Genomic DNA, 22201 nt, shown 5'->3' with positions numbered 1-22201 from the left:
GGAGGTAGTCGTGGCAGAGGGGTCAGGCCCAGTTTAATACACAGAACAGTTTAATTCACAGCAGAGGCAGGCAATAAAGGATACTCATTTACAAGGGGGGGCATGCCTGGATTGGGGGAGGCCCCCAAAATCCACAACCTCATCCACTTGCAATCTCAATTTCCCTTTTTTTAACCCGAACAATAAACATACACAACCACGAGAAATAACCACTCCCCCTTGTTACCCTCAATATGGCCAGTAAGGGGGCAAGGGTAGCCGGGCCAGGCCGGTGGGGATCGGGGCAGGGGAGGAGGAAAAACTAGTCCATTGCAGAGTCTGTGCTTCTCATCCCAGCAGGCGCTGGGCAGGGGCCCGCCTGCCCCACCAGTAACACTTGTGGTAGTGGCAGACAGGGTGGGGCTCTCAGGAAGGGGCAGGAACAGATTTCAAAGCCACAGTTCAACATCATGCAGTATCCACAGTGGGCACCAAGAGGGGATAAAGGGTGGGCACCACACCCATCTGCCTTGGGCAAGAGTGGGGAATGGTGCCCACCTGGGGAGGGGAAGTGGGGTAGTTGCAGCTCCAAAACTAGGGGGAGGGGTTGCCAGGCAGGAAACTGGTATAGACTGGTGCCCTGTGGACTCACTCAGCAGTGCCCCCTCACCCAGCCAGGCCTTATAGGATTCTGTATATATTAATTTCTTTTTTTTTTTAACTTTTTGATTTTTTCTTTAGAAAAAGGCTGGGTCCAGGCCCTGGGCTGGCATCCACCACCCCTCATGCCCGCCCAGAGGCGGGGTATGGCTTTGAGGGGAGCAGAAGCCCCTGGTGCCCATTTGCCAAGGGATGGGGAAGGAGGGAGGAATAGAGAGGAGCCCTGCTGGGCCCACCAACCCGCAGGGCAAACTTTCCACTCGCACAGAGGGAAGGGGGTGGCCCAGCCTCCTCTCAGGCTTCCCGCACCCCTTCCCACTGTGGCACATTAAGGATGAGAAGAGAGTAGAGGAGCTCTGAGAGGCAGATGGGCAAGCACCCCAGAGGTCCAGGTGAGCCAGAGCCAGGCCTAGGTGAGAGTGATGTAGGCAGAGGCCTTCTCTTTCAGGTGCCGAAGACACAGGTGACAACTCCAGCTCCCTGTGGGGTGGCCAGAGGACAGGGAGTTAGGCCCAGGTCCAGGGAGGGCTGCTCAGCCCCTCCTATCCAGAGGGCAAGGTCTTCACCAGCAAGAAGACAACTTTCTAGCCCACCCACCCCAGTGTCATGCCCACCTCTTCTCTCACCTTCCGGGGGCTCCGCCATGGGGGGGCTCAGGCAGTACATGTGGTAACCCCGATCACAGTCATCACAAAACAGCAGCTGGTCCTGGGGGGGGTGAGACCCGCCCATTTGGCACCCTGGGAGCACAGGCACTAGATATCGGGGTGAGGGGCTGGGGCAGGGGCTAGTCAAAGGGACTGGGGGAGGTGGGCCCTTCTGAAAGAAAGGGCTCCCAGAGGTCTGGGCCACAGAATCTTCGAAAGCCCTGCTTAGCCGAGCAAAACACCCCTGAGCACTGTAAGTTGGCAATCTGTAGTGCAGGCTTTATCATATCTTATGGAACACTTAAAATGACACTGAGATGGCCTGATACCAGCTCCAAAAACAGTGGACGTGGGTTCAGGCCCCAGCTATGCCATTTCCCTAGCTGGCTGACCTTGGGCAAGTTATTTCCCCTCTCTGTGAAGTGGGAACACAGGCACCTGCCTCAGAGGGTGGTTGGGAGGAGTCAGAAAGATGAAAAGTATTAAGTACCAGGCTCAATGAATGGCCACTAACAATAATAATAATACAGGTTACTAGTGGTCACCAGCAAGGGGGCTCCAGGAAAAGGCTTTAGTCCCAACCGGCAAAGGCGGAGGTGCCAAGTGGGGAGGCCAATGGGATATGTCCTGGGGAGGTGGGGGCAGGGCACTCACATCATTCTCCGAGGTGCCACACAGGCTGCAGGACTTGCACTCGATGCACTGCCAGCGGTAGGTCCGAACGGCCGCTGTCATGTTCACCGTGAACTGTAAACACGAGGGGTGTCCTGGGGGTCGAGGGGCAGGGATGCGGTTAGGGGTCATCATGTCCCTGGTGACTACAGGCGCGGGGGAAGAAATGACTCAGCCCTTACCCCTGGCTCATAATGATGAGCTTCTGTGGTCCACAGCCTAACCCCACTCTGTCCAGGGTGCACGGCACCCTACTGCAAGCAGCACTACTGTGGCTACCAGTCTCCTACCCAGCCACCATGGCAACCGCATTCCATTACCCACAGTGCTGTGGCAACCACTTCCTACCACCCACAACACTGGGCAGCTACACTCTGTTAACCACTGTGTGGAGAGAACCACATAACGTAGCAACCACATTCTCCCAGCCACAATGCCATGGCAACCACCATTCACAGTCAGGGGGCATTCCAGAGTTCCTTGCAACCTAAGCCTGTTATACAGGATGCCCCAGCAACCAAACTGTTAATAGCAATACTCTGCAATGCCAATCCGCCAGTCCCCAAGTGCCACAACTACATTCTCCTACACCCAATTGCCATGACAACCATATTACACTACCCACAATACCATGACAACCACAATTCATTAACCACTGGGCTGAGGCAACCACTGTCTGTCACCCACAAGTCCACCATGAGAAACCACATCTATTAACCACAATTCCATGGCCCCCTCTGTTATCCACAGTACCCAGGCAGTGGCAATCCATTACTCACTTGTCACAGCCCACTACCCACAATGCCTTGGCAACCAGCTCTCACTACTCCCCACCAGGATAAGCACATCACTACTGGCAATGCCAAGACAACCACATCCCATTATTCCCAGAGCCTCCTTGATCCCACTCAGTTTCCCACAATCTTCAGCAATGGAGTCAGCCCCACGGACTCTGGTTCTCAGTGCCCATTGGGCACTCTGAGTCCCCTTCCCCCCCAACCCCCCCACCCCGCCCCGCCGAGTCCTCACTCCTCTGCCTCCCATCCTCCAGACCTAAACTCCTGGAGTCCTCTCCACCCTGGCTCCCAGAAACCTCAGTGGGGGTGTCACCTGATCGCCCACAGTCAGCACAGGAGATGAGGTCCTCGGGACACCCTGTCTTCTTGGAGCCACCCAGACAAAAGTCACAGTAGCCATTGGGGATGACAGTGCCGTCAGGCCCCTTCTTGGCTGAAAGACAGCAGATGGGGTTGGTCTGGGCAGGCAGGGGCCCCCAGTCAAAGGCTGCTGCAGAAGTAGGGGCAGGGGTAGGCGTCCCTACCTGTGTGTTTCCTCTGTGCCTCAGGGACCCAGGCCAATTCTTTGTAAAACTCTGGGGGGTGGGGAGGGGACAGAGAGAGGGACTCTCACCATAGGCAAGGCTCCACCCTGTCCCCAGCCTCAGCTCCAGGGAGGGACCCTAGGTCCGGGCTTGGGGAGGTGGGAAGAGAGAGTACTACCCCAAGCTGTGGCCAGTAGCAAAAGAGACCTTGGGAACCCAAATAATTCTCATCAGGATCCCCCCATTTCTTTGTTGTCAAGTGACATGTCCTTTTTATTAGGTAAAAACTGACCAATACAGCTTTAGGCAGAGTCTACTGCTTCCCCATGCATTCACTTCTATCAGACAGCCACCCCCAACTATATAAAAAATTGGGTAGGCACTACTGGCCAAGATCTGGTATGAAAACATTCAGAAGGAAAATTGTGAACACAGAGATGCCGGGGTGTACAGTGGGAATAGAAAGAGACTGTCCTCTCCCACCAAGGGATGGGTGGGAAGGTGGTTTCTCCACTGACAACCTCCCTCCAGGCCCTCCCCCATCCTTTAGCTTGGCCGGGTTGGCATGGGATTGGCATGGGTGGTTCAAGGACTCCTAGGCCACAGACCCTGCACTCCACCAAAGCTTAGCAGAGAAGGGAAAAAGGGAGGCAGGGACGGAGGGGAGTCATCTATCACCCCCCTCCCTCAGCTCTAATTGAAACAATAAATCAGACCCAGAAATATTACAGCCGGGAGAGAGGGAAAGAGGAGAGAGAGAGAGAGAGAGAAAGAGAGAGGGAGATGATGGTTGGTTGCCCATGGCAACCCCAGAGCCAGCTTCCCCATGATCTGTAGGGGGAGGGGACGGCCTGAGCTGGAGATTTTCCAGAAATGTCTAATGTGCCCCCTCCCTCCCAGGCTCCTAGCCCCCATTCCCAAGGCCCCTCACCAGCCCAAAGCCCGCCTGCCTGCTCACGTTTATGGTTGTTTTTCCGGTGGAAGGGCAGGGCGTGGCGCTCGGTGTTCTCCTCCCCCTCCTCCTCAGCCAGGTGGGTGTGGGTTGTAGTGGTAGCTGAGCCCTGGCCGGTTCTTATACCGTTGTCCCACAGACTGGAGAGCAGAGTGAGCATGGAGGGCCGGTCAGCCCTCCCAGCCCCTGCCACCTCCATTCTGGCCTCTGGGATCACACCTCCCCCTCTGCCAGAGGCCTGAGCATCCTCCCACCAGGGTCCTGAATAGGAGGAGGTGACCAGGAGCGGGCAGGTCAGGTCACTGGGCCCCACTCGCTCTCTTTCCCTCTTCAGAAGGACTCACTATCACAGACATACGGCTTGTCTCGGTCCTCCAGGGAAGCGGTGTCCCTGACGTTTCCGGAGACCCCCGATGCCATATGCCTGGGGGAAGAGCAGGAGTGAGGGGCCAAGAAAGGGAGGTAACTGAAAGAGTTCTCATCATTTGGGCCTGAAAGTTGGATCGCAGCTCTGCCACTTCCTTACAGTGGCCTTAAGTAATTCAACTTCTCTGGGGTTGTTTCCTCTCTATCTATAGCACAGGTATGAAGACAGTTCTAGTCCACCTTACAATTTCTGGTTGCAGATGGCTTACTATAGCTGAGCCTCAACCTCCTCATCTGTGAAATGGGTATAAGATCCTCCTCCACCTCCCCCTCCCGCCCCCTGCTGTTCTGGGAGTTAAATGAGGCCAATTGGGGCAGGTCTGATCACTATGCTTGCTTAGTATATGGGGTCTGCTTTGAAGGGATGGACTGATGGGGAGATACCTTTCCTTTGGCCCTGTTTTTCCTCCTGGGAATATCATCCTCCAAGTCTTCCACCTCAAGATCATGCGGAAACTCCAGTAACTGCTGTTTTCTGAGCACCAGGAGAAGGGAGATTGGAGTCAAGAAAATGGGGAGCACTGTTCTACTTTTGGGGGTTCTGTGCAGAGCTGGAGATTGGGGTGGCAGGGCAAGTCAGAAGACCTTCCAAAGAGAATGATATTTGGAAGACAAAGACTTAAGATGCCAGAAGGCCCTAGGGAGCCAGGGGAGGTTTCAGAGCAAGAATGGATATGCCAGGGCAGGAGAGCTTGGGACCCGGGGGTAGTCCTACCTGGCAGTCCATAATGGCCTCTTCCTCCTTCAGCTCAATCTTCTTCTCCCCTGTCTCAGCACACAGGAGAGCCTCAAGGACCGGCCCTTCAGGAAGGGCCCGCCCTCCTTCTTCAGGGGTGCCTCACAGTCTGAGGGACAAGGCCATGGAGGTAGGAGGGGTCAAGTGGGAAGTTGTCCCTGGAGGATTCCTCAAACTGCCCAGGTGGGGAGAACCATGCGCACTGAGGGAGAGAAGAGGCTTTTCCCACTCTCAACCAGCAGCAGATCTGAAGATTCAACTACACCTACTGAGAAGGACACTCAGACCCTGGAGAAGACACAGCCAGACCCTCAGAATCTCTAGGACACACTCAGGAGGTGACACAGCCAGACCCTTGTATATACCTATACACATGGAGGAGACCCCAGCCAGACCCTCACTTACTCCTGGACAAATATGAAAGGATACAGATAGTCAAAGAGGACACACATGGGCATACACAGGGGAGATACAGACAGAACATTTTTAGACAGTCAGACAAAGGAAGAGATACCCCCAGACACTCAGATGACCTAGGCACATGGAGGAGATACATGCAGACCCTTGGATACACCCAGAGACACTCAGATTGTTAGACCATGAGACATAGCCAGACCCACGTGGGGAAGACACAGGCAGACCCTATTGTACACCTGGCCACACATGGGGGTGATAGACAGCACCTAGGGAGAATCACTCAGATGAATACACACAGACAATACAGACAGTCCCTCTGAGGCAGTCAGACACACCCAGGAAGATACAGCCAGGTAGACACCTGAGCCTAATATATCTGGACCCAAACAGATCCTTGGACAGGAAAAAGAAACAGCCAGTGACCCTGATAGTACTGGACACATTTAAGTGATAAGGCCAGATACTCTGGTGGAATCAACACACATGGGCAGAGAAACATACCTAATACACCAGGTACTAAGGAAAGAGAGACATTCCAAGCATCTGGGCACTCAACGGAAAAGGCAGCCAGGCACCCTGATATCACACACACACACACACATGGAAATAAACCTGCTAATACACTTGAAAAACACCTGGAAAGAGACTCAAGACACTTAGATACACTCCACTACAAATGGCAAGAGTTACAATCAGACTCTCTGACGCACCCAGACATATCCAGGCACCCACAGGAAGAAACAGAGCCAGACATTCTGATACATCCAGCTCACAAGGGAAGATGTACAAAGGCTGGATACACCTAGACACGAATAACAGACACTCACTGCTGCTCTCAAATACACCTGGACCACGTGGAAGATACCATCTGAAGCTCAGCCACTCAGGGAAAACTGGAGAATCTGTGGACTACACCCAGGCACACACAGAGAGACACACAGCCAGCCACGCAGACACTGGCTCGAAGGGAGAAAAGGTGAGGCTCAGACACCCACTGGCATGCCACACACTTAGCGGTGCAGGGGGAGCACATGGAGGCCACCCAGGCACAGCAGCTCCACCCACCGATCTTGTACTCGCAGGGCCGGAGCCTGGGGTCCTCCAGGATATTGAGTCTCCGTTTCTTTCTCCAACAACGAGCGGGGTACGTGTAGATCTGTCCTGGAGCCAAACCTGGAGTGAAATGGGAGGTAAAACTTTGGGCTTCATTGTGGCCACCCAGCCCACCCCTGCCCATCCCTCCACCACCCTCCCAGCGGGTACCTGGCCCACGGTGGGTCTTCTCCATCCAGATGTAGCAGTTGTTCTGGGCCACTCCGGTCCTGAGAGTCGAGGAAGGGCAGGCGCAGGCTGCGCTCGGCACACAGGCTGCGCGTTGTAGCTGCGGCAGTGCTCAATGGCCTCGCGGTAGAAGTCCTCGCCTAGACTGCAGGGGCAGTGAGCGGGCCAGCAGGCGGCTGTCAGCAAGGGCAGGAGCGCCGGGTCGCCAGCATCCCTCCCCCAACCCTCCCGTCTAGAATGGGGTGGGCAGAATCCTCCAACCTCACCTCTCCCCTCCTGTCGCTCCTGGACTCAGGAGCCCCCCGCCTGGGACTCAAGCAGGCCTCCAGCCAAGGAGTAGATATACACAATATAGAAACAAACTAAAAAATACACTGGGGCCCATTCATACGCGCACATATCCAAACACACAACACAAAAAATCGCACATAGTCACATCAATTCACATACAAGAGAGAATATCCTAAGACACAAAGGAGGAACACAAATTCACATATGTGCACATACACATATCTACTGAAACACAAATATCCCAAGTCACAGTGTAGAAAAGGACAGATCACACAGATACTAGTATCCATGCACAAGTATGCATCACATATCCAAAGACACACAACATAAATCACCCACACAAAGACACACACATGCAAACCAGACAGATCAGACACACATAGCACACATAACACACTCCAGCATCCAAACACACACAACAAATGTTAAAAGAAGGAATGTTAAATCAATCTACCCATATGCACTTACACACATGACAGAGACACAACACAAACAAAATCACACACACACACACACGCACACGCACGCGCACGCGCGCACACACACACTGAAGGGCCCCCTGTGAGTTTGATTCTGGGACAAGGGCAAGTGCCTGGGTTGCAGGTTCACTTGCTCCCACCCCCAGTCGCTCTCTTCCATTGCTCCCCGCCCAGGTCAGGGCACATGTACATGAGGGACAGTAGAGTGTGTCTCTCTCACATCAATGTTTCTCTCTCTCTCTCTCTCTCTCTCTCTCTCTCTCTCTCTCTCTCCACTTCCCTCCCTCTCTCTGAAAGCAATGGAAAAAAAAATATCCTCAGGTGAGGATTAACAAAGCAAAAACAAAATAACATATTCAACACAAAGACACACACATGTACAACATAGATATAGCTACCCATATTCACACAAAAATTTACACATAGACACATGCACATCTACATATCCAAAGACACAGAACACAAATGATGCACAGTTTCAAAGGAAATGTACACACACTCAGACCCAATGAAGCACATCCCCAATGAAACACACATATCCCCCGAAAAAAACAGAACACAGACAAGTGACATACACTCTGCATCCCAAGACAAAGGTTGTGTGGGCTTTCACTCAAGTTTACCAAGGTCCCCGTCACCCCACAGCCATTTTATCCTCTCCCCTACCTGGGGGTCGCAGGGGGGCATGCCCTGCCCCGAAGAGGGCTCCGAGCTCCCCACACCCTCCGCCTTCCCAGGAGCAGTGCGTCGACCCCAGAGAAACCCAGTCACACACTCGCACCCCCACACAGCCGGGCCACAGTGACAGCCCGACACCCCATCGGCCCCACCCCCAGTCGACACACACGCGCGCGCGCGCGCGCCCTCCCCGCTCCCGCCGGCCCGCATCACCTCAGGGGGCCGGGGATGACTGTGGCCATCTTGCTCCCCGGGTCCTGCCCCCAGCAGGTCCCCGCGGGTCGGTCCTCCTCGCGCACGGGCGGGCAGGCGCGGAGGCCGCCCATCCATTCATTCCCGGGGGGGCGGGGAGTACGGGGGCCACAGCCAATCAGGGCGGCGGGGCGGGCCCGCCCCTGCCATGCTGGGAGTCGTAGTCCGGGCCTGGGGGCGGGCGGGATCCCGCGGGGACGCGGGTGCAGAGGTGGGGCCCAGGCAGCGCGGTCACTCACACACGCTCACTCATACACACACCTGGGCTCGCACACGGCCATTTACATACAAATTCACACATACACTCACGCTGTCCCACGTAGACTTACGCACACTCCACTCCCACACCCCACACCCCACATATACTCACATGCATTTACACTCACACATTCTTCAGTGCCAGGAGACTCGGAGACACTACAGGTGCCCACACAAACGTCCCACCCACAACCCCGCACTCACGCGGACTAGGCTCACTGACACTGCCCCTCCCCACCCCCGCTCCCTAGTCCCTCCCAGCTCCAGAGAACCCTGCCTTGTGGGTCCCACTCGAGGCTGTCACTCTCACAGTGACCCCCACCCAACCTGTTCAACCCCTTGGAAGGCAAACAGTGGCGGTGCTAGTTAGGGACTGTAGCCACACCTCTTAGGTTCAAATCCTGGCTCTGCCACTTGGTGGCCATGTGACCTCGGGCAAATGATTTAATCTTTCTGGGCCTCAGTTTCCTCATCAGAGTGGTGCCTCATTGTATTGTTGTGAGGATTAAATGAGTAACTATAAGTAAAGTGTTTTAAAAGGTACCTGGCAGGTAGTAGGTGCTCAATAAATTCATCCCACAAAAAGAATCTGATATGTATAAGAATGTAAAATGGTAATATAATTACCATTATTAGAAAGAATAATGCCTGGCACATAGTAAACTGGTCAATGCTCCCGGAGGCTGTTTGAAGTGTGACTGGGGGAAGGATTCACTCACCCAGATGTCTGTGTCCCCAAGTGGGCCTTACACTGTCTCTCACAATAACTCTACCCTAAGAAATCCCCAGAGTGCGAGTTGACTCACCTAGTCACACACACACTCTCTATGCACACACCCACAGCCCTCCTAGTCCAAACTTTGTGTTCAGGTTTGAGCCTCCGCATGGATGAAAACACCCACTAGGGGGCTCTCCAGTAGACAGAGGAGGCATATTAGCCTTCACCTCTTTTGTTACTTCATACCACCTCACCACCTCCCCCCCCTCCCCCCCCCCCCCCCCCCCCCCCTCCCCCCGCCATGATCCTCTCAGGCCTCCAATCCATGGTCACTTCTACACACACACACACACACACATCTCTAGTCTTAAACCCCTTCCACAAATTCTCCCCATCTGCTCCAGGTAAGGCCTTGAGGGAGGGGGTCTCTGCTTCACATCTGGCCCGGAGGTGTGACAAGGGGAATAGTAAAATATGCTGGCAGCCCCACTCTCACTCTGGCCTCCAGGCCCCTATAGTGGCCACTCCAAATGTCCACAGTAAGCCCTGCCCCTGACCTGTCAGCTCAGCTCAGAGGGTGCCCTTGCCACCTTCCTCTCTCACCTGCCACCACCATCACAGCTCCCCAACACACTCTCTAACACTTACTCCCCACACCTCTAGCCTCCAAAACCCAGGTTTTCTCCTTCCCCATCCCAGAACTCTCAAATCAATTCCACCCATTTGGGGCCTTCATGTAGACACTTCACCTCCCCCAGGGGGCCCTTGTCTGTCCGCCAGCACAATTTGACCTACAGACTCAGGTGGAAACTTGGAGAGGGATATTCCACCCTTTTCTTATTCCTGATGTAGAGCTGAAAGGAGTCCCCATCACACACCATCTCGTACTGACCCAAGCCCCACACCTGCCCTCTAAACCTGCTTTTGCACACCGCTAAGCCACACGTGTAGGCGCGTGCCTAGGAGCCTCTGCCCACCATCTCTCCCAACTTCTCTCCGCCAGAAACGAGAAGCAACTGGGGGCTTTAGGTCTACACACCTGGCACAGCCCTAAGGATGAGGAGCGCTCCTGAGCCCCTCCCCTCTCCTCACCCCCCCAGCACAGGTGCTCAAGGTCAAGGCAGGGGGCGCAAAGGGTTAGGGGAAGGTTGGGGAAGGTAACCCCCGCCCCTATGTCTTCTACCCTAGCACGAAAAGAGGGGGAGGGGAGTGCGCGCTGGCCAGCTGAGGAGGGTGGACGCCAGCCGCCGTGCGCCTGTCACTCGGAGCACGCAGTACCCGCCTGGGAAAGGGGGTGGGGAGCGCTGGGACCTTGGAGTTCAGGGTCCCGACGAGGGAAAGAGGTGAAGAGATAGAGGAGAGGGGAGATATGGGAGGGTGCTAGGCTCGAACCCAGACATCCTGGGTCCCAGACACTGGGCCCAGGAGGAAGCTAAGGAAAGGAGAAGGGACTTGGACAGGGAGAAAGGGAGGGAATTCTCGGAGACTGAGGGCACTCCCAGAGCCCTCCCCGGAGGCATCCTGTCCCCAAGAGGATGGGAGATGCTCGAGTTAGATGTGTATGAGCGGGCAAGGGAGGAATCCCACGCTCTAAGCTGACCGCGCATCGGGGCTTCTAGGTCCTGGAGACCCGAGGAGTAAAAAGGGAGACAACAGGGATCTCCCCGGGAATCCCCGGAATCTCAGCTCCCACCCCCGGTCGCGGGGGCCGGGAAAGAGAGGGAAAAAGAGAGAAAGGTGCTTTGATGAGGGGAGAAAGAGAGACCCTGGAGACTGAGGTCTGGACTTAGGCGCCGGACTCCCAGCCCCATGTCCGGGCAGGCCCGGCGCCCGGGAGACCAGGAGGAGGAGAGATGGAAGAGGAGGAGAAGGAAGCCCCTACCCCCACTCTGGGTGGGAAGACGGCCTCCACCCCCCCCACACCCCCACCAGCCCGCGCCACATTCCTTCACTGACAGCGACAAAGAAGGGGCTCCCCCGCGACCCTGAAGGAGCTCCCAATCCCAACCCCAATCCCACGGAGACACAGGGGAGTGGACCCCTCCGGGGGTATGGGGGCTGCGCTGGGCGGGGCATTCAACTACCCTCCGCGCACTGCATCCCACCCACCGCCCCTAGCTAGGGCGGGGGAAAGGCGGGGGTTACAGAGGGACGTGGACGGCAGGGACACTCACGACTTGAGCGGGTTCTGAATGGCGGTGGCCATGGCCCGCTCGGCAGGGCCGCCTCCGGGCCTGGGCGCCGCTGCCGCCGCGCGCGGGCCCAGCCCGGCCTGAGCCACCCGCTCTGCCGCCCAGCGCGCTACGATTTCATTCATTCTTGGGGCTGCGGCGCGAGCGGAGTGGGGCGGGCTGGGGGCGGGGCTGGACCAATCCCCGCGCCTCCGGGCGCACGACGGGACGTGGAGTCTAGGGGCGCGCGGCGGGGCCCCAAAGCACTCCTCACTGGACTACACGTCCCAGGGGGCGTCGGGAGGATCGGGCGCCCATTGGCCGCTGGGGATACAGGGCAGGGCGGGGCTCGCCCCTGAGCATCCTTCCCTCCCAGGGGTGCTCCATTCCCAGCTAGGACTCTATCCTCCAGGCACCGCGTGGTGGGGAGAGGGGTAGCCGGTGTCCCTGGCTTCTGGGTCTCCCCAGGGCATGTGGACGGCAGCAGGCTCTGTCGTGGATTCTTGTCTATGCCTGCTTGTCTGGGTGTCTCTTCTGTGTAAGGCAATCTGTGAAGGAGCAGGGGGTTAATCAATGCCTTTGTTCCTTTATTAAGTGTTTGCTATGTGCAAACACTCTCCTAACCACTGGGGATACAGCAGTGACCAAACAAGTCGCTGCCCTCAAGGAGCTGACCTTCTAGTGAAGAAAGACAGATGATAAACAAAACAAACAAAAGAAGATAAGATCATTTTAGAGAGTGGTTACTGCTATAAAGAAAGGGGTGACTTCTCTGAGGAAGTGACATTTAAGCTGAGACGAGAAATTGCCAGCCATGCAATGTATGGGGAAGGGGAACACGCTTGGCATGTGCAATAATCAGTAAGAAAGCTAGTGTAACTGGAGCAATGTGGCGGGGGGGGGGGGGGGGGGGGGGGGACAAGCTTTGGGAGAGAGCAAGGGTCCAGATCATGTAGGGCCTTGTAGGCCATTATAAAGAAAATAGATTTTGTTCCAAGTGCAATCAATCATCCTTGACTCTCTTCTTCTTTTTCTCTCACACACACACACACACACACACACACACCCCAAGCCATCAGCAAATCCTGTTATCTTTACATTCACAAAATAAATCCAGGACCCATCCACACTTTTCCTCTTCACAGCCCCCTGTCCACCATTGTCTCCCCCTGGACAGCCCCACAGCAGTCAGAGGAGACTATCTAAAGCATATGGCGTCACACTGCTCTCTGGCTTAAAACCTCCAATGACTTCTTTCACAATTAAAATAAAGTGCAAAGCCCTCAAAGCCTTTCTGGATCCCCTCCCTAGACCCCATCACATTTCCGACCTCATCTCCTTTCTTCTTTCCCTTGACTTACCTTTCTTAAGCTACACTGGCATCTTCTCTGTCGCTGGAACATTCCAATCCTGCTTCCATCACAGGAACTTTGCACCTGCTATGTCCTCTGCTAGAATGCTCTTCCCCCATATACCTACATGGCTTCATTCCTCTCTTTATTCAGGTTTCTAACTAAACCAGAGGCCCAGTGCACAACATTCATGCACTGACGGGGGTCACTTAGCCAGGCCTGTGCCCTCTCACAGGGAGTGGCCTAAGCTGGCAGGCAGATATCCCCCAAGGGGTCCTTAGCGCTGCAACAGAGGCAGGAGAGGCTCCTGCCACTACCTTACCAGCCCTGAGCTGGGCTTCTGGCTGAGCAGCACTCCTCCTGTGGGAGCGCACTGACCACCAGGGGGAAACTCCTGCGTTAAGGGTCTGCCCCCTGGTGGTCAGTGCATGTCATAGCGATTGGTCATTCGATTTGCATATTATCCTTTTATTATATAGGACTAGAGGCCCGGTGCACAAAAATTTGTGCACTCAGGGGGGAGAGGGGGTCCCTCAGCCCAGCCTGTGCCCTCTCACAGTCTGGGACCACTCAGGAGATAATGATCTGCTGGCTTAGGCCTGCTCCTGGGTGGCAGAGGGCAGGCCCAATCCCTAGGTGCAGCCCCTGGTCGGGCTCAGAGCAGGGCCGATTGGGGAGTTGGGGCGCCACCCCCTGTCATGCACAGAGCAGGGTAGATCAGGAGATTGCGATGCCACCCCTAGTCACACTCAGGGTAGGGCCGATTGGGGGGTTGGGGCACCGCCCCCTGTCACACTCAAGGCAGGGTCAATGGGGAGGTTGCGGCACCACCCCCTGTGATGCACAGAGCAGGGCCAATCAGGGGGTTGGGGTGCTGCCCCCTGTCACTCACAGAGCAGGGCCGATCAGGGGCGTTGGGGAGCTCCCCCCGTCACTCACAGAGCAGGACCGATAGGGGAGTTGGGGCACCGCCCCCTGTCACACACAGAGCAGGGCGGATCAGGGGGTTGGGGCGCCGCCACTGTCACACTCAGGGCAGGGCCAATGGGGGGGGGGGGGGGTTGGGGCGCCGCACCCTGTCACACACAGAGCCGAAGGACGATCAGGGGGTTTGGGCGCTGCCCCCTGTCATGCTGATCCCGGTGCCAGGAGGCCTCACTGCTCCACTGATCCTGGTGCTGGGAGGCATATTACCCTTTTACTATATAGGATAGAAGCCTGGTGCACGGGTGGGGGCCGGCTGGTTTGCCCTGAAGAGTTTTCTGGATCAGGGTGGGAGTCCCGCTTGGGTGCCTGGCCAGTCTGGGTGAGGGGATGATGGCTGTTTGCATCTGGTCACACCCCCTTTAGGGTGGGGGTCCCCACTAGGGTGCCTGGCCAGTCTGGCTGAGGGGCTGAGGGCCGTTTTCAGGCTGGCAGGTGACTGAAGCTCTCAACCTGTCCTTTTTTCCTTTTTTTTTTTTTTTTATTCTGGGCCAGCTTTAGCTCTGTCGCTCGGCTCCAGCTATGAGGCCTCGGCTGCTGAAAGCAGGTTTCTGGCCTTTGTTTACCTTCTGTATTTGAAACAATGTTGTGGTCCTGCTGGCTGAAGCCCGGCTGACTGAAAGGAGGTTTCTGGGGTTTTGTTTAGCTTCTATATTTGTTACAATGTTTCTTAGAGAGCAGTTGAGAGGCCGGCAAGGCAGGAGGGGAAGCTTGGCTTCCTCTGTCACTGAAGCAAGCAAGCCTCTCTGTCCGCGTCAGCTGCCTGGCTGCCGGCCGCCATCTTGGTTGGCAGTTAATTTGCATATCTCACTGATTAGCCAATGGGAAGGGTAGCGGCCATATGGCTAATTACTATGTTTCTCTTTTATTAGATAGGATTATATAGGATGTTACCTCCTTAGAGACAATCTCAACTAAAATAGCACCCTCCATAATTCTCTGTCCTCTTAAATGCTTTATTTCTCTTTTAACGCTTATCATAGTTTGTTATCATGTTATAGGCCTATTTAGTTATTTGATTTATTGTCTGTCTCCACTCATTAGAATATCAGCACTTATGAGGGCAGGAACTGTTGCTTCATCCACTGCTGTCTCCCAGTGCCTAGAACAGGGCCTTAAAAATAGTAGGTGCTCAAAAATTGTTTACTAAATAAATGAATCAATTAGTCATTATGCTCTGTGACTCTCTGCACGTCCAGATCTGCGGCATTCAACTAGCAGAGAGAGAGAGTAAGATGGGCTCCAGAATAACCTGAAGGGCTGGGGATGGGGCTGTAGGAAACCTTCCCAGAAGATGGTCTGGAGCTAAAAAGTAAAAAGAAGGGAGAGGTTAATGGCATATTCACTGGTTTGTAGAGTATTGTGGTCCCCAGCCCTGAGTGGACAGACTGAGAACACAGAAGTGATGTTTCTGATGGCTCTGTGTCCCAGGTTCTGCCTTAAGCTCATGTTCCAGTGAGGTAACAGACCCCTCACCACACAACAATAGCCAAGAGTTGGGGGAGCCAACCTAGAGAGACAGGGAGGCTCCTGGCCCAGCCTAGGGTGCCAGGGAGGGGCTTCTTGGAGGAGATTTAAGAGGAGTCTTTTTTAGTCTAGACCCCCTACCTCTCCAGACACCGGGCAAGTCCCTGTTCTGGCCTGATCCTCCTGTCACTCAAATAGTGATATGGGAAGCCCCAACCTTAGGTCACATGTAATGCTGGAACCTAAAGATTTGGCCACTAGAGGGCAGGGTGGCCTCAGTCTTTGGCACAGGCTGCTCTTGCGTCCTGACTCAGGAGAGACATCTTTGGGCAGTGGGGCCTGCGGACAGAGATATTGGTCCCCCACCTCTGATACTCAGATCCTGCCCAGGATGTGATCACCAGTGTCTGACTCCCTCCTCACCAAAGGATCCTGTGGAATCACTAGCAGACCCTCTGTCCTGGACCCCTGGGACCTCTGAGGAAGATACTATTACCCCCCTCCCCATGCCTCTCTTCCCTGCTAATCTTCAGAGGATACAGCCTCCCCTATGCTGAGATATTTAGACCTTCAGAAGCCTCCTTTCCAGGTGGGAAAACCGAGGCACAGGGGATGTGAGAGTGGGTCACACAATACCAGGGCAACAACACTAATGATTAATAATAATAACAACAATGTACAAGGTCCTGTTGATTTGACTCTTCCTGTGGGTCAGGACCTGTACTGAGCTTTTACAGGATTTACATCACTGAATCATACAGACCATGCTTAGGAAGCAGGACTTGTCACCTCAGCATCAAACAAGGGAACTGAGACTCAGAGGGCAATACCCTCACCAAGAGGCCTCACCCATCAGGGCAGGTAGATCTAAGATTTGAACTGAGATCTGACTCAGACGCTTACACCTCATGCCTCCTTCCTGTGCTACTCTGAAGAGGCGGGAGGGGTGCTGACTACCTGTGTCAGAATCCTCTTAGGCCCTCTGTGAAAATTTCATCCCTGCCCACTCACCCCAGCCCCCCATGTCCCCAGGATTTAGGGTCTCTGAAGACAGGTCCAAGAATCTGTCATTAACAAGTCCCCAAGCCTTTCTGATGAACACCATGACCTGAAAGTCGCTGGTTTAATGTTTGGGGACAAAGAAAGAAGAAACAAAATGCAGTTGAAGGAAAGTTCTTAAGCTCTGGGGTGGTGTGGGGTGCTCCTATGGGTTGATCCGAGGCCATAGAGCAGTGGTTCTCAACCTTCTGGCCCTTTAAATACAGTTCCTCATGTTGTGACCCAACCATAAAATTATTTTCGTTGCTACTTCATAACTGCAAAGTTGCTACTGTTATGAATTGTAATGTAAATATCTGATATGCAGGATGGTCTTAGGCGACCCCTGTGAAAGGGTCGTTCGACCGCCAAAGGGGGTCGCAACCCACAGGTTGAGAACCACTGCCCTAGAGCCAATGGTGGGGCATGGGTTCCGCAGGCCAACTTCCTGTGTCCCCCAGTGGCCCTACTGGAACTTACCAAACCTTCTGGGACTTCATTACCAAGCACCACTCAAACCTCGAACACTCCTGTGGCCCTCACAACAATCCTGAGCCTGGGATATCTTCTCTCTCTCTCTCTCTCTCTCATCCTTGGGTGAGAATTTTTATTTTTGTAAAAAAAAGGGTTCCAGCCGTAACTGGTTTTGCTCAGTGGATAGAGCGTCGCCCTGCGGACTCAAGGGTCCCAGGTTCGATTCCGGCCAAGGGCATGTACCTTGGTTGCGGACACATCCCCAGTAGGTGTGCAGGAGGCAGCTGATCAATGTTTCTCTCTCATCAATGTTTCTAACTCTCTATCCCTCTCCCTTCCTCTCTGTAAAGAATCAATAAAATATATTTTTTTAAAAGGGGGGTTCCAGCCAAAACCGGTTTGGCTCAGTGGATAGAGCGTCGGCCTGCGGACTGAAAGGTCCCGGGTTCGATTCCGGTCAAGGGCATGTACCTGGGTTGCAGGCACATCCCCCGTGGGAGATGTGCAGGAGGCAGCTGGTCGATGTTTCTCTCTCATCGATGTTTCTAACTATCTATCTCTCTCCCTTCCTCTCTGTAAAAAATCAATAAAATATATTTAAAAAAAAAGGGGGGGGGGGGTTCCAGCTAAAAAAGAAACAAAAGGTAAAGGAAGATTATTGAAATAAGAATGACCATGCATTGCCTGGCCAGTGTTGCTCAGTGGTTGAGCATCAACCTCTGAACCAGAAGGTCACAGTTTGATTCCTGGTCAGGGCACATGCCCAGGTTGCACACACACACATTGATTGGTGGCCTCCCAGGGATCAAATCTTTGACCCTTCGGTATGCAGGCTGAAGCTCTAACCACTTAGAAACACCAGCCAGGGCTAAATCTCCATTATTAAAAATAGGGCATTTCTTATAGGCCATCTGTCTGATCAGGTCAGATACCCCAGCCCTCAGGACTGAACATTAAGAATACACCCTTATGAGGTACTCCCCTGTGGAAATGAATACGTATAACCAATTAGCTATAATTTGCATGCCATATGTGGACTTGCCCCAAGTATGGGCCACATTTTGGAGAAAGCAGCTAAAATGAGAAAGCAGATTGAGTTGGGTGGCCATGATATCTTTAATGGTTTGCTGTAACCTTGCTCCAACCCTCCATGGTAACAAAACTGCCATAGAGAACTGGGGTATCCAATGAGGAATTTAGTGGAAACAGATAGGAGCCACTGATGTTTGAAGAGCTGCACTCCTGGCCTACTAGGTGGACCTCTTAAGTGTATTGCTGGCTTGAGGTGGACTTGGTTATATCAATCATAGCCCTAAAAAGAAATGGAGGGTCAGTAAATTAGAATAACTTGAGTAAGATAACTTCTAATAAAGGGGCTATTTACAGAACTATGAGCAGGATTTAGAGAATCATTATATAGGGAATCACTCTAGAGCTAGTAGCAGTGAAACAGCAGGGTTTTTTATTTGTTTGAACAGCAGGTTTATGTTTCATGATCTGCCATGATTGAGAGGTGGATAGTGGAGAAAGGCAAACAATTATCTGGTGGATGACCTGGAAGCTCAGGTTGCCTGGCAATGAGTTTACCAAGAGCAAGGACTTCCTCCCTCATCCCCAGTGGGAGAAGCTTCCCATGGGACCCTCAGCAGCCTCAGTAGAACCACCCCCTTTCAAGTGAAATGCTGATCCCCCTCCACAGTTCTATTCACATGATCCAATTGGAAACTGCCATTTCATATGTGATCCCACCCCCTGGTCAGTGATTGGTTCAGTGACAGGACAGGACCCAGGCTGGGTCAGTCGGGGTCCTTCCTTGGGATTTTTCATAGTGGACCTAAGTAGAAAGGTCCTTAGTTTGAATATAAGGTTCGTTGCTGGCAACCAAAGAATCCTAGTGGATATAATCTAAGTGTCTCCAAGTCTCTGCACCTCTCAGTAATCCATTAATTCATTGATTCAGCAAATGTGTACCAACTATGTGTACACATTGCACCTTGGGGCTACAGCAGTGAATGAATCTCCACCCTCTTTTGGGAGCATGAGAATTTCCAGCCATGGAAGAATGCATCCCTTGCACAAGGAGGAAGCAGGTTTGAGAGAATGAAGTTGAAGGTCAGAGACACAGTACAGTCTATGCTGAGCAGAGTTGCAGCTATCTTGTGGTTAAAAGTGTGAGTTCAGAAGTCAGATTGCCTGAGTTTGACTCTCTTTGTAGGTAACTGACCCTCTCTATGCCCCAATTTCCTCATCTATAAAATGAAATAATAACAGGACTTAGCACCCTAGCGGATTTGGCTCAGTGGATAGAGCATTGGCCTGTGGACTGAAGGGTCCCAGGTTTGATTCCAGTCAAGGGCACATGATCAGGTTGTGGGCTCAATCCCCAGTAGGAGGCATGCAGGAGGCAGCCGATCAATGGTTCCCTCTCATTATTGATGTTTCTATCTCTCTCTCCCTCTCCTTGCCTCTCCAAAATCAATTAAAGTATATATATATATATTTTTTTTTAAAGCAGGACTCACCTCATCCATTCATTCATCTATTCTAAGGATACTTACCAAGTACCTACTATGTGTCAGACACAGATTTAAAGATGGGCAATCTAAAAAAAAGAAAAAAAAAGGGCAATCTGCCCTCGCCGGTTTGGCTCAGTGGATAGAACGTCACCCCCTGACTGAAGGGTCTTAGGTTTGATTCCAGTCACGGGCATGTACTTCAGTTGCAGGCTCGATCTCAGTGGCTCGATCCTGCATGTAGTGCGGGAGTCAACCAATCTGTCTGTCTCTCACATCACATTGATGTTTCTCTCTGTGTGTGTATCTCCCCTTCCCTTTCACTCTAAAAAATCAATGGAAAAATATCCTAGGGTGAGGATTAACAAAAACAATCAAACAAACAAACAAACAAAAAACACCCAAAGATGGTGAATCTGCAGGGGGAACAGACAAACATCCCTGCCCTCCTGGAGCTGATACACAGGAGGGAGGAGACAAACAATAAATGTATGTTCAAAATAAGTTCTACAGGGGGCGCCAAAGTTTTGAGTGGCACAGTGGAGGCAGGGGGATGCTCTGCACAGTGAGCTCCTGGATTGCAGATGGGGATGACCATCCCTTCCCTGGAGGACCTGAACTCCTTTAAGTACAGTGACCTGCAGAACTTGGCCAAGAGTCTGGGCCTCCAGGTTAACTTGAGAGCAGACATGTTAAAAGCCTTGAAAGCCCACCTGACAATGGCGGGGAAAGGGGGCATATGTAATAGTTTCAACAATAAAGAATTAAAAAAAAAACACACACCTGAAACAGGAAGCAAGAAAAGAAAATGAAAATCAGGATGAAAGTCAAATTTCTGCATCCTCTGTGATGAGACCGAGACACAGATTAGCAGCAGGAACAAGCTGAGAGGAACCAGCTGGCCTGCCAAGGAGGGTGCAGAACTGTCCACAGCAATCCTGACTCCCAGCAGGGTCATCAGAGATAAAAATAAGTGGTTTCTTGCCAGGCTGGCGTGGCCCAGTGGTTGAGCATTGACCTAAGAACCAGGAGGTCATGGTTTGATCGTAGTCAGGGCACATGCCCAGGTTGCGGCTCTATCTCCAGTGTGGGGTGTGCATGAGGCAGCTGATCAACGATTCTCTGTCATCATTGATGTTTCTCTTTCTCTCTCTCTCTCTCTCCTTCTCTCTCTCTCCCCCCTTTTCTTTCTGAAATCAATAAGAAATATATATATATGAAAAATAAAAAACAAACAAAAAACAAAAACAAGTGGTCCTACTGCATCCCAGAATCAAGAAAAGCAGGAAGATGAGAGCCAAAGAGATGAGAATGCAGTGTCCTCAGGAGAAAGTGGAGTGAATGGTAATGAAGAGTCAAAGGTACCTTCAGAAAGAAAAAAGTCTGTCTACATAGATGGGTTTTCAAAGCTGGAAAAAATAAGAGTTTCAAGCACAACTCCAAACTTTAAGCAGCTTCATCAAGCTCGTTTTAAGAAAATGGAGTCCATTAATCAATATATTAAGTGAAAAAAAGAAACATTTGAACAACACAGTTTACTTAACAAACTGGAGAATCAGTCTGTCACCAAGGAAGTGGTGGCAACTCCAGATGATCTCCAAGGAAGACTCTGACTTGTACTTCTGGCTTACAAAGCCAGGCCGGGCACTGCAGATGGGAGTACCTTGTGTGTGAAGGGGTCAGTCAAGCGACCCACTCCCTCGGCAATTAAACGAATCTCAGGTTTTCAGCTGCTACTAAAGATAATGAGTATAAACCTTCACTGACCACGACTCTGCCAGAAAGTCTCCACATGTGACCATATCTAGGAATACAGCACAAGACCAGGCTATGCTTGAGACAAACAAGTTAATGACCACAAAGGAAGATTCTGCTGCACTTATTGCTCTAGTCAAGTTGACCGTTGAAGCAGCACAGACTCCCGTCTCCAATGGGAAACCAGTGTTTGATCTCAAAGCAAATGTCTCATCCCCTCAACTATGAGCCACACAAAGGAAAGCTGAAGCCATGGGGACAATCTAAAGAAAATAAACCTCTGAATGAGCATGTAAACAGAGCTGGCTTCCACAAGAAAATTTACAAACAACCTGGTCTCTAGACCAGGGAGGAGCAACAGAAAAACATGAGCAAGAACAAAAGAAGAAAGCAAAGGTTTTGGGAACTCAAAGGAGCCTCATATGGTTGCAGATTAATGTTTAACATCCTATAAATATTCCTTTGTTCTGAACCTTTTTAAAAAAATAATATTTATTTATTGATTTCAGAGAGGAAAGGAGAGGGAGAGAGAGAGAGAGAGAAACATCAATGATGAGAGAATCATTGATCTGCTGCCTCCTGCATGCCCCACACTGGGGATTGAGCCTGCAACCCAGGCATGTGCCCTTTACTGGAATCAAACCCAGGATCCTTCAGTCCACAGACCAACGCTCTATCCA

The 22201-nt window shown here is 52.6% G+C and overlaps 1 protein-coding gene and 1 pseudogene across 1 annotated transcript; one reads left to right on the top strand and one right to left on the bottom strand.

The window, feature by feature from the left end:
* DPF1 (double PHD fingers 1) lies at nt 1-12084 on the bottom strand. The gene is given in 18 exon segments (XM_070398410.1): nt 1-1119; nt 1266-1347; nt 1941-2053; nt 3069-3188; nt 3280-3330; nt 4238-4322; nt 4324-4365; nt 4367-4371; nt 4576-4621; nt 4623-4655; nt 5042-5131; nt 5373-5468; nt 5471-5502; nt 6876-6983; nt 7074-7131; nt 7133-7177; nt 7179-7236; nt 11942-12084. Coding segments are annotated over 18 exon segments (1278 nt in total). The 3' UTR covers nt 1-1048.
* Nucleotides 12085-20356: 8272 nt separating this feature from the next.
* LOC138997312 (nucleolar and spindle-associated protein 1 pseudogene) lies at nt 20357-21965 on the top strand (annotated as a pseudogene).
* The last annotated feature ends 236 nt before the right edge of the window (nt 21966-22201 follow it).

The sequence above is a fragment of the Myotis yumanensis genome, unplaced genomic scaffold (genome assembly GCF_028538775.1).
Source record: "Myotis yumanensis isolate MYYU_CA2020_CCGP unplaced genomic scaffold, mMyoYum1.0.hap1 SCAF_18, whole genome shotgun sequence".
Classification (NCBI taxonomy): Eukaryota; Metazoa; Chordata; class Mammalia; order Chiroptera; family Vespertilionidae; genus Myotis; species Myotis yumanensis.
Note: the sequence above shows the minus strand (reverse complement) of the source record. Positions and strands in the feature narration are given on the sequence as shown.